The sequence below is a fragment of the Mauremys mutica genome, chromosome 1 (genome assembly GCF_020497125.1).
Source record: "Mauremys mutica isolate MM-2020 ecotype Southern chromosome 1, ASM2049712v1, whole genome shotgun sequence".
NCBI lineage: Eukaryota > Metazoa > Chordata > Testudines > Geoemydidae > Mauremys > Mauremys mutica.
This window is the reverse complement of record NC_059072.1, coordinates 86,714,432-86,727,260: the sequence shown is the minus strand read 5'-3', so window position 1 is coordinate 86,727,260 and position 12,829 is coordinate 86,714,432. Positions and strand designations below refer to the sequence as shown.

The 12,829-nt window shown below is 43.2% G+C and overlaps 1 protein-coding gene across 3 annotated transcripts in view; it reads left to right on the top strand.

The window, feature by feature from the left end:
- ANKS1B (ankyrin repeat and sterile alpha motif domain containing 1B) overlaps positions 1–12,829 on the top strand; it is a 764,239-nt gene that overhangs the window by 191,880 nt on the left and 559,530 nt on the right. For 2 of the 3 annotated variants that reach the window (XM_044981810.1, XM_044981801.1), the window contains exon 9: positions 10,287–10,427. In XM_044981810.1, the coding sequence (XP_044837745.1) occupies positions 10,287–10,427 (141 nt within the window). Of the gene's footprint in view, positions 1–3,388; positions 3,476–10,286; positions 10,428–12,829 lie in introns of those variants that run through there. The other variant, XM_044981818.1, reaches the window with a different exon arrangement.

Here is a 12,829-nt window from a genome sequence, read left to right as displayed (position 1 = left end):
GCCCATCAGCCCCTCCCCTTCATGATTTGCCACCGCCCCCCAGTTTCGTGTGTAGCCCCTTTCCCTTGCAGTTCACTGCTCCTCCACCCAGTTTCACATGGTCCCCCTCCTTCCCTTGCATTTGCTGCTGACCCCCCTCAGTTTGTTACATGTTTTCCCTGCCCCACCTGGGGCTTCCCCCTTATTGTTTGTTACCTGCCTCCTCTGCCTCACCCAGGACTCCCACGCTTGTTTGTTTGCCTGCCTCCCCCACCCCATCTGGGCCCCCTATCTGTTAGCTTGCCTGCCTTCCTTAATGTGCCAGGCTCCATCCTTTGTGGTTTGTTCCCTGTCTAGGCCCCTTCCCCATATTGTTTGTTCCTTGCTTCCCATGTCCCCATCTAGCCCCACTTGCTTCTATGCACCTGCACATCTCTATGCTTATGAATTCTTCCTCCACCCCATTTTTGTTTGATACCCCATCAGGGCCGGTGCAAGGATGTTTCGTGCTCTAGGTGAAACTTCCACCTTGCGCCCTCCCATGTCCCCGAGCCCCCACCCTGAGGCCCCCCGCCGCGGCCAGGGCTGGCTCCAGACTCCAGCGTGCTAAGCGCGTGCTTGGGGCAGCATGCTGCGGGGGGCGCTCTGCCTGTCGCCGGGAGGGCGGCAGGCGGCTCCGGTGACCGCCAGAGCGCCTCCCGCGGCGTGCCGCCGTGCTTGGGGCGGCAAAATTGCTAGAGCCGCCCCTGCCCGCGGCAGCTCCCTACCTCCCACCCTCTGCCCTGAGGCATCCCCCTCACCCCAGCTCACCCCTGCCCCGCCTCCTCCCCGAGCACGCCGTCGCTGCTTCAGTTCTGCCTCCCAGGCTTGTGGCACCAATCAGCTTAGGTGCCGCAAGCCTGGGAGGTGGGAGAAGTGAAGCAGCCACAGTGTGCTCGGGGAGGAGGCGGGGCAGGGGTGAGCTGGGGCGGGGAGTTCCCCTGTGTGCCACCCCACCCCTTACTTGCTACAGGCGGCCCTCCCTGCGTTCCCCTGCCCCAGCTCCCTCTGCCTAAATGCCAGCGGCGACCGGGGCGGCCAAAGATCCGGCTGTCGTGATTGCTGCCGGAAAAAATGCTGCCCCCCAAATCCTAGCGCCCTAGCGGTCGCCTAAATGGTTTTACCGACCCTGTACCCCATTCACATCACCCCCTCACACCTACATCTGTCCCTCACGCCCAGTGCAGCCAACGGAGCTGGTTTACCCCAAACTGCTGGTTGTGGTCCCCCCCTTCTTTTATTTGTTTCACTAATTCTCCTCAGTTTCTGTTTGCACCCTCCTCCCCCACATGCAGCTCAGTGGGGAAGAGCCTCCAGACTCTGTCTTCCCTGACCCCACTGTTCCATTTATTATTCCTATCCGCACCCCCTCTGGGGGCTGTATCCATCACCTGCCACATGTGAAGCTTCTGCTCCAGTGCCTTCATCCATAGAGGGAGAGTGGAGACTGCAGGAGGGGGATGATTTCATTGGGGATTGGTCCTGCTTTGAGCAGGGGGTTGGGCTAGATGACCTGAGGGCCCTTCCAACCCTGATATTCTATGAGGCTATGACCCTTGGCCTCTGTTGTTGCCCCACCTCAGCTTTCTCCCTCATCCGCCCTTGCAGCAACCACCATTAACACCACTGCCAGTACCATCAGTGCCTCCAGTGGGGTGGCGGCAGCAAGCACAGGAAGGGATTCCTCTGCCAAACCTCCTAACTCCATCTAGGGAGACCCCTTGGCCAGCAGAAAGGGCCCGTGGAAGAAAAAGGGAAGAGCACAGCCCAGAAGGCTATTTTAGTATTTTACTGTAGTGACCACACCATCAGCCATGGCTCCCCTTTCCCCACCATCCTTTCCACCTCAACCCCCAGAATGTGTGGCCAGGTTGCCATGGCCCTTCCTGCCACAGCATCGCTATCTGTCATGGCCCTTCTGCCCACCCCTGCTACTATTGCCACTGCTGCTGCCTCCTCTGTCATCAGTGGCAAACATGGCCCCTTCCCCAGTCCCCAACCCCATTGCCCTTGCCCCCTAAATCCACCCTCTCTGGCCAGCCACCGAGGGAAGAATTGGCAAAGATAAGTCATGGAACCAGCACTTCCCTCTTGAGGGGTGGAGGAGGCCTCCTCTAAAACATCTCAGGGGCCCACCACTGGACCTACTTCTGCCCACTTCCCCCACCCCAAGAAATTTCAGCGGGTGGAGCTGGTTGAGGAGTCTTTGGCAGGATGATGTTGCCCCCCCCATGGAGTCTTTTATGGATGAGGTCTTGAAGGGAGTCACACACTTCTCTGTCATCTGTCCCCCCGCCACATTGGCGATGAGGTGGAATTCCCAGTGGATGCTTATGGGAAGGCCCCCATTTTGGATGGTGGAGGCCTCCAAACAATCTTCAAGGAGATTAAGGCCCTGGGTCTGATCTCAGTGCAGGTAATATTCATATGAAATATTATGCACAGTTTCGTGACTGCCAAATTATTTTGTCAGATATATACAACTCCCATTGACTTCACTGTCAGTTGAAAACATAGCTGGTGATGTTGTTTGGCCTTTCATGTATTTTGCTGCTTGTACACTGCCATCAAACAGGAATAATGCAGTCTTCCAAGAGGCAGGGATCTTTGTATCAATGTTACTGTAGTTTCCAAGGGGTTAAATAAAATGTAGAAATACTGGCAACTTGGGGGAGGTGGAGAACAGAGTTAGAGGACAAATGTCTTATAGCTGGATGACTCTTGCAGCCCAACCTCCAGCTCTGAAATCGTTGTTACAACTGATTAGTCAATCATTGTTCCTAACAAGGCATCTGTTGCAAATGTAAGTTAATAAGTAGGCATCAGAATTATATGATGAAAAATGCTAAAAAACTCCAGTACCAAATCAAACATTTTTGCTGACACTGAATTATTATGATGGATACTGATTTAAAGTCAACGTATTAGCCACACTTCTACAGACTGAAGGTAATTATGCTAAAATGGAGATAATATAAGCAGAGAGACAATTTATTGTTTGGTTTTAGATCTCAGCTGTGTGGCATGCATTGCTATATCTCTATTGGGTACACAGTAGCAGATTATTTTTTAGCTACAGAGTGGTCAAAGATCAGAATTTCATGCTGACTATTTTGAGGGAAGCAACTGAGAATCAATCTTTATTATAAGAATTTTAACTGAATGTGATAGAGTGAATGCTGGACTACGATAAGGAGTTAATGGAGTCCCTTGGAACTAGATGATTAAATCAGGTCTGCCCACCAACACCTGCCACAATTATCAACCTAAGCGGGGTGGGACCACCAGCTGTAGTTAATAACTGAGGGAAAGACAGGCACATAAAAGGGAGTAAAGCAGGCTTATGGGTAATAGATATTTTTTCTTTGGAGAAGGTCTGTCTAAGAAGTGAAGTATATAGCCAATGGCTTTGACTAATATGAGAGTTGGTCCAAACTTTGGACTGTTATTATACAAGGTGAGAAGGAGAGACTGTAGAGGCTGCCCTGAGAGGATGGAAAAGCTGGGTTATGAATTGAGGGGAGTGTTTTTATTTTTATTTGGACTGACTGTAAACTATAATTGAGAGAAGTAAAGAGACTGTTTTGTTGAGTCCAGGGATGCAGAAGTTTGGATTAGTAAAGAGGATTTTCTCCTGCCTTCCTCTTCCCACTGACCTTTGGGTGCTGGTTTGTGCTCTTAAGTGCTGGGAATGGCCAATTGCTGTGATGATCATTGTGCACACTGGCCAATACAAAAAAACCTCTCATGGAGACAGAAAACCATGCTTATAACTAAAAACACCTGTTTAATAAAGTTATGGCTTCTCTAGAATGTTGAAGAAGGTGCAGATGAGCTTCCTGGTAGATGGACATTCCATGCCTACCTTCTGGAGGAGTAATTCTGGGTTCTCAATATCTGAGATGATCCGGAGTCAAATTCTGGCCCCATTAAAATAATAATAGCTTTGCCATTGATTTCAGTAGGGCCAGGACTTCACTCTAAATTTTTTACTGTTATGAATATCCAATACTTATTTCATGTATTGGTAACCAAAGCAGCTGGCTGCTTTGAGGCTTTTATTAAACCTTTGTACACATTAATCTCTTGTGGTTTTCTTTCTGGGTATTCCATTCTGGGCATCTTGTACAATTTCTCAAGGTTTTTCATTCCTTTATTTATTTTTAGTACATATCCTCTCCTGATCCTGATAAACCTTTTAGGTTAGGATGATTTAGTCTTCTGGAATTTCAGCATTTCTATTAAGGTGTAATCTATTGTTAATATCCTAAACTCAGTTAATTTAGGATCCCTGACCTAATGGCTTTACATGTTACTAATTCTTTTCTGGTGGTGACTGCTATGTATAAGAGTCTCCTTGTTTCTATTTTAATCTTTTGTAATTCAAAACTATCCTTTATGAAATGGAAACATTTATGGTGGACTTATGCTTCACTAAAGATTCCCCCTCCCACCGCCAACAACTATCTGGATAGCTGGAGTCACCCAAGAGCACTAATTCATTTATTCTAGCCATCTGGCTAGTATCCGTTAGACTCTATTTGTCCTTATTTGCTCTTTGATGTGGAAGTCTAGAAACAATCGGCCTACAAAATATTTTCCATTCCTCTGATTTTTTTTTGTATCAATAGCATTTAATTCACACTACTGTGGGCCTGACTTACCTCAATTTCATGTTTTACATAAAGTAAATCACCCCTCTCCTTCCTCTATTTTATGTAAACAATTTATATGAATCTGCTGTTCATTAGCATTTCATCTATTTGTCCCACTGTATTTCTGTAATGGCTAAATGATCATATTCTTTCTCTACCATAATTCCCATTCATCTAGTTTATTATGCATATTCCTTGCAGGTATGTTAAAGGAGCCTCTCATTTTATATAGTCTTTATATTTTTTTATTTAGATTAGATTATGTTCTGTGAATTACTTTCACTTGCCTATGAAGTTAGACTAGTTATCAGGTGTGGTTACAGTTCTTTGCCACTTACTATAGGGGGCATCTTTAATTTTGGTCTTTGGGCTGGGAATGCTTAAAATAACTTATCCCCTTTGCATGTAGTAAACCAGAGTTATTTTAGTAGTGCAGATAAATTGGACACATTGGTGGGCTTAGACTGCCACCCATCTTAAAGATCAGTGAAATATGTAGAATCATAAAATATCAGGGTTGGAAGAGACCTCAGGAGGTCATCTAGTCCAACCCCCTGCTCAAAGCAGGACCAATCCCCAACTAAATCATCCCAGCCAGGGCTTTGTCAAGCCTGACCTTAAAAACTTCTAAGGAAGGAGATTCAACCACCTCAATGGGTAACCCATTCCAGTGCTTCATCACCCTCCTAGTGAAATAGTGTTTCCTAATATTCAACCTAGACCTCCCTCACTGCAACTTGAGACCATTGCTCCTGGTTATGTCATTTTGTATCACTGAGAACAGTCTAGATCCATCCTCTTTGGAATCCCCTTTCAGGTAGTGGAAAGCAGCTATCAAATCCCCCCTCATTCTTCTCTTCCGCAGACTAAATAATCCCAGTTCCCTCAGCCTCTCCTCATAAGTCATGTGCTCCAGCCTCCTAATCATTTTTGTTGCCCTCCACTGGACTTTTTCCAATTTTTCCATGCCCTTCTTCTAGCGTGGGGCCCAAAACTGGACAAATCCAGCTTCTCATCCACTGTAACCCCTAGGTCCTTTTCTACAGATCTGCTGCCTAGCCACTCGGTCCGTAGTCTGTAGCCATGCATGGGATTCTTCCTTCCTAAGTGAAGGACTCTGCACTTGTCCTTGTTGAACCTCCACAGATTTTTTTTGGCCCAATCCTCTAATTTGTCTAGGTCCCTCTGTATTCTATTCCTACCCTCCAGCATATCTACCACTCCTCCCAGTTTAGTGTCATCTGCAAACTTGCTGAGAGTGCAGTCCACGCCATCCTCCAGATCATTAATGAAGATATTGAACAAAACCAGCCCCAGCACCGACCCTTGGGGCACTCCGCTTGCTACCAGCTGCCAACTAGACATGGAGCCATTGATCACTACCTGTTGAGCCCGATGATCTAGCCAGCTTTCTATCCAGCTTATAGTCCATTCATCCAATCCATACTTCTTTAACTTGCTGGCAAGAATACTGTGGGAGACCATATCAAAAGCTTTGCTAAAGTCAAGGAATAACACATCCACTGCTTGCCCCTCATCGACAGAGCCAGTTATCTCATAGAAGGCAATTAGGTTAGTCGAGCATGACTTGCCTTTGGTGAATCCATGCTGACTATTCCTGACCACTTTCCTCTCCTCAAAGTGCTTCAGAATTGATTCCTTGAAGACCTGCTTCATGATTTTTCCAGGGACTGTGGTGAGGCTGATTGGCTTGTAGTTCCCCGGATCCTCCTCCTTCCCTTTTTAAAAGATGGGCACTACATTAGCCTTTTTCCAGTCCTCCGGGACCTCCCCCAATCACCATGAGTTTTCAAAGAGAATGGCCAATGGCTCTGCAATCACATCCGCCAACTCCTTTAGCACCCTCGGATGCAGTGCATCCGGCCCCATGGACTTGTGCTCATCCAGCTTTTCTAAATAGTCCTGAACCACTTCTTTCTCCGAAGAGGGTTGGTCACCTCCTCCCTATAGTGTGCTGCCCAGTGCAGTAGTCTGGGAGCTGGCCTTGTTTGTGAAGACAGAGGCAAAAAAAAAAAAGAGTACATTAGCATTTTCCACATGTATAGTCCTCTTAACAATATAAGTGAACCTGCTTTGTTGCAAATTCATTCTCCCATCTTCTCTACTCCACACCCTCCATCTTGTTCTTCACTCTTCCTTTGTAGCTGAGCAGTATAGCTTTGGGATCATCAGCTGCACTGTTTATGCCTTCATTTCCCAATCTAAGACTAAGAAGTCAAGTCAGTAATGATTTTGCTTAGTGTGTTACCCTCTTATTTAGAAGTAGGTAGTGATTGGAGATAAGGAGGGGGAGAGTGTTGCACAAAGTTCGCCTTATCAGTTCAAGTTTCTTGAACTCAAACCTTGAAGCAAACCTGCAGGTATCAGTCAAATTTTAGTTCTGGATCCAAGTGGCAGACTAACTGGCAAACACCAAGTCAGATTACTTGTTACATTATATTTGGAGTACAGTGTCCAGTATTAGTCACCTTATCTGAATCAAGAAATGAAGTTGGAGAAAGTAGGACTCGGATATGAGAAGTTGAAGATGAGATGTTATGATTAAAGCACTTAGAGCTGAGTAGTTATGAAATTAATCTTTACTTGTCTGAGGTCAGTGGACAGACTGGAATGAGAAGACTAGAATTGGAGACAGTTATTTTATTATGCCAGCAGTGGAGGGAACTTTTTATTATATCTTCTAGGGAATGTTTCTTTATTTTTGGAGTGGCATAAGCAATCTTCCATAGTTATGAAAACAAAAGCAAGTGTTCCAAAGCATGTGATAGGCATTGTTTATTATATAAATCTAAATTTTTTGTGACTAGAAGTAGATTGTCACCTTTAGGGAATAGGGGGCAAGCTGTGGGGGGGTTTGTGTTTTTTTTTTTTTAAGGGAGTGCTTTGTTCTTTGTCACAATGGTTAAAGTTTATATATTTCCAATGTAAACATATAGGATAAAATGACAGATGGTAGCATAACAATTCTAGATAACAAGCCCCGGGGCCTGCTTCTGATCCTACACAACTATATAACAATAGAATTCCTTCATGACCCAAACCATGCAAAGTTCATCCAATCCTCTTAATAATGCATGCAAAAATGCTGTTGCTATAGTAACACATTCTGTAGCACTACTTGACTGTCAAAATAACCTCATAAAATAACAGATTTAGAAAATGAATCCTAACATGCAAAGTAAACAAACATGCGCTCTTAAACGCTCCCTATCTCTTCCCCCAAGAAAAAACAACTAACCAATCAAAATGAAAACAAAAACAAACAAACAAACAAAAACCAACCCACCTAAGGTGTGATGCTCCAGTCTTGTAATGGGTGGTACAGTGAGTTTAAACCAAGGGAGTAAAAACTGGTGGAGAGCAATACATTCTGAATTTAATCTTGGGTCAATGGGCTGGAATCTGAATTTAGGACTATTTACTCTCTTTAGGCTACAGTGGAACTCCCATTTGTGTTTTTGGGAGGTTAGCATAAAAAGCAAAGGTTGAATGATACTTAACTAAATTCATACTTACTGTATGACATATATTGGTACAGTACCTTATTGATACTCAATATCAGTCAGTGGGAAAAATAAGTTCATCATCAGAACTACTGCTATTTCTGTCCTGTTTCTTTTTTTCCTCCATTCTTTCTCTTGCTTTTTGTCTATGATCTCTCTGCATTTTCTTCCATAGAGCAAGTCCCACCCATTTCCCCTTTCTATCTGCTCAAAAGGTCTTCAGTGAACTTGTCAATGTTGAGATTTGCATCATCTCTTGCCTTTACAGTTGATATGTGGGGGTGTGGGAAGCCATACTTGTCAGTCATTGTCTCAAGCTGCTTGCAGACTCAGAAAGACAGACTTACATCCGAAGAAGTGAGCTGCAGCTCACGAAAGCTCATGCTAAAATAAATTTGTTAGTCTTTAAGGTGCCACAAGTACTCCTGTTCTTTCTTTAGACTTACATTGGTTTACACTCCGGTCCAACTCACATTTGGAAAGTATTTTTGCAAACGTGAGAGCGCCAAACTTTTTTCTGTTAAATGAAAGTTTAGAATCTGAACGTTAGTGGGGCCACATAAACATATCATGCAGGCTGGAACTGGTCCAGGGGGCAGGTATTCTATACACGTGAGTTAGGCATGAGCAAAATATCCACATGGGGCATGGAATTAAGATGGAAGTGTAACTTGGGGCTTGTCTTCACTATCACACTACATTGGCGCAGCTGCATTGATGCAGCTGTGGCTGATGTAGCATAACTGGTGAAGGGTGCTCTCCTGTCAGTGTAATTACTCCACCTCAACAAGAGGCCGAAGCTATGTTGGCGGGAGAGTGTTTGTCACTGACATAATGCAGTGTAGACACTGCTTTAAATCAATGTACTTATGTTGCTCGGAAGAGGGCGGGGGTTCAAGTTACATCAACTTTAGCAGTAGTATAGATAAGCCCTTAAAGGTGTGTAACTTTATTTAGTGTAACTTTGTTCTAAGGGTAGGATTTTTCAGAAGTGTTCAGCATTGACCTATATCATCTACTGAAATAAATGATAAAACCGTGATTCACTTCAGTGGGATCAAAGATAGGCTAACACAGTATAACTGAAAATCTACCCTACAACCCCTTGCTAAGGATGGGGGCAGGAGGTAGGATCACAATCAAGAAAAGGGGGATGATCTGTGTAAATAGAAAAATGCCCACCTTTTCTCACAACAACCATTATAGAACCATGACAGCGTTTAAAATGAAAACATATAATGTGTTATACATATCCTCAGTGGCTCCACAATAGGCATAATTTTGACTCTGTGTGCAACAAGGACTTGAAGAAGGAAACAAAATGGTAAAATAGAATCACTTTCCCTGAAACCCCTTGCCCTTGCTGTTTAGGGCAAACAGACATAGCAGGTTTTTAAAAAAAAATGAAAAATCAATAAGTATTGTTTACCATACATAACAAGTTACCATTTTTCATCATTGGTAAACATCAGACTAAAAATGAAATCCTAAATTGTGATTAAATTTCTACTACTTCTCCGCAAAAGCCACTGGCCAATCCAAGCTAAAATGGTTGTAGTTATATATATTTTTAATTAATATACTATTTGGCTATGGAAACAAGATCCCATTATCTTGTGGTGTTTGTGCAATATTCTATCTACTGTACAATTTCTAAGAGCAGTAAAAACTTAATGATGTTAGTTTTCATTCTCTGAAGGCTATAGTGAAAAATAATAATGTAAAAGCTAAAATTTAAATTAAAATACATTTTATTTTTCAATTGAAAAGTTGCAGGGTGTCTGGTGCTGTACATTATACATAATCTGAATATTATTTGTAGACTGAAAGTGAGTAATAAGAGTCATTGTCTCTGAAATCCTATTTAAAATACAGCTTACTGTAGCTCATCACATCTTTTTTCTCTAGGTAATATAATATGTTTTACTGATTATTGATTGAATAGATGCACTATATTAAGTTGAAAATGCAGTATATTTATCAGTTTCTGGAAATGTGAAGTTTCTCAATCAATCTTAGCATTTTTAACTATGGTAAAATAAAGCAAAATGTTTCTGCATAATGTTCCAGTAAACTTAATTTTCCACAGAGACCTTCATCAACAAACCTCTCACCAAGGGAGGAGGAAGAGGAAGATGCCCGGGAAAACAGTTGTGGTCCTGCAGGTTTATGGGAGGCACTAACACCCTGCAATGGATGTAGAAACCTTGGATTCCCCATTCTTGCACAGGTATTTATCTTTCTATCTTAAAATCTGTAAGCTATAGAGAAATGGTTCTCAAACTCTTTTTTTTTGCGGACCACTTGAAAATTATTGAGGGTCTCGGCAGACCACTTAATGATCTTTCCAAATGTTGTTTGTACCATTAGTTAACTATTGTAAAGCACTTTGGATAAAAGCGCTATATATAAAAAACTTAATAATGAACTTTTTTGTTCTACAAATAAAAGCACACAACTCATATTTTAATATCAGTAGTCTTACCTTTCTAATGTGATGGATGTGCCCTTTCTCCCCCGCTGTGGCAACCCCTGAGCTGGGGCTGTGAAGGATGAGGGGGTGTCTCTCCCTCTCTCCCCCGCTGCAGCAGACCCTGAGCTGGGGCTGGGAAGGAGGGCCATCTCTCCCCGGCAGCTGCAGCCCTGGAGCTGGGGAAAATTGCCTCTTTCTCTGGCCACCGCAGCCCTGCAGGTCCCAAATTCCTCCCACCCCCTCTTCTCACCCCACTATGCCCTCCCACCTACCACCTATTCCCCCAAAGGCCACCACCTCACCTTACGTGTGCATCTTCTCCAGGGTCCAGGCACCTAATTAGTGGCCCTTCATTCTTTCTTGTGCAGCCAACCAGGCGGGCACCTTAGAGGGAACTATCCACGGACCACCGGAATGGAGCAGTGGTCCGCGGACCGCAGTTTGAGAACCTCTGCAATAGAGTATTCTTACAATCTTTTTCTGCCAGATCTTTTGCAGCTCTTTCTATTATCATGTTCCTAAGTCCACAGAAGTGCAATACAGTATCATCTAGATCAGTGGCTCTCAACCTTTCCAGACTACTGTACTCCTTTAAGGAGTCTGATTTGTCTTGTACCTCCAAGATTCACCTCACTTAAACTACTTGCTTACAAAATCAGACATAAAAATACAGTGTCACTGCATACTAATACTGAAAAATTGCTTACTTTCTCATTTTTACCATATAATTATAAAATCAACTGGAATATAAATATTGTACTTACATTTCAGTGTATAATATATATATATATATAGCAGTATAAACAAGTGATTGTGTTAAATTTAAGTTTGCACTGACTTCGCTAGTGCTTTTTATGTAGCCTATTATAAAACTAGGCAAATATCTAGATGAGCTGATGTACCCCTGGAAGACCTCTGCGTAGCCCCAGAAGTATGTTTACCCCTGGTTGAGAACCACTGATCTAGATTATAGATTTAATCTACTGGCACAAAAGTATCTACTACACACCTCTATTTATACAAAATAATAAACCTTTTTCCTATGTTTTCCTCTAGAAAACAGTAACATTTTGACCTAGTTTCCACTTCTTATATGACTCTTTTTGAGTTTTCAGATCATTGAAGATCTCCTGGTTAAGCCAGGGTTGCCTCTTACCATACTTATCATCTTTCCTATGCATTGACATAGTTTGCTCTTGTTCCCTTAATAATGTCTCTTTGAAAAACTGCCAACTCTCTTGAACCCTTTTTTTCCCCTTAGACTTGTTTCCCATGGGATCTTACCAACCAATTATCTGAGTTTGCTAAAGTCTGCCTTCTTGAAGTCCTTTGTCTTTATTCTGCTGTTTTCCCTGTTTCACCATTCCCTAGAATCATGAACTCATCATTTTATGATTCCTTTCATCCAAGCAGCCTTCCACCTTCAGATTCTCAACTAGCTCCTTCCTGTTTGTCAGAATCAAATCCAGAATAGCCTCTCCCCAGTTGCTTTCTACACCTTCTGAGATAAAAAGTTGCCTATGTTGCATTCCAAGAGCTTGTTGGCTAATCTATGCCCTGCTGTATTTCCCAACAAATGTCTGGGTAGTTAGTGGTGATGGAGGACTTCACGTCCTTTGGTTTTGGATGATTTTGTTGTTTTAAAAGTCTCATCCATCACTTCTTCCTCCTACTTAGGTGGTCTATAGTAGATCCCTACCATGATATTACCACAGTTTTTACCCCTTTTATCCTTACCCAGAGACTTTCAGCTGGTCTACCTCCCACATCTCTATCTCAACCTCAGTGCAAGTGTATACATATTTGATATACAAGGCAACACCTTCTCCCTTTTTTCCCCTACCTGTCATTCCTGAACAATCTGTACCCTTCTATACCAGAATTGCTGTCATATGAATTATCCCACCAAGTTTCTGTGATGCCAATTACCGTATTTGTGATTATTCAATAGTATTTCTAGTTCTTCCTGTTTACTTCTTGCATTAATATACAGACATCTAAGATGTTTATTAGATTTCCCCTCTGTATTTCCTGTTGTGTTTCCTTTGTCTGGGCTGCGATTTCCGATATTGACCCCCAGATTCTGACCTCTTACCCAAGTCTCCATGTTTTGGATTTACCTGTGGGCTTTTATCTCCTGCCCCCATTAAACCTAGTTT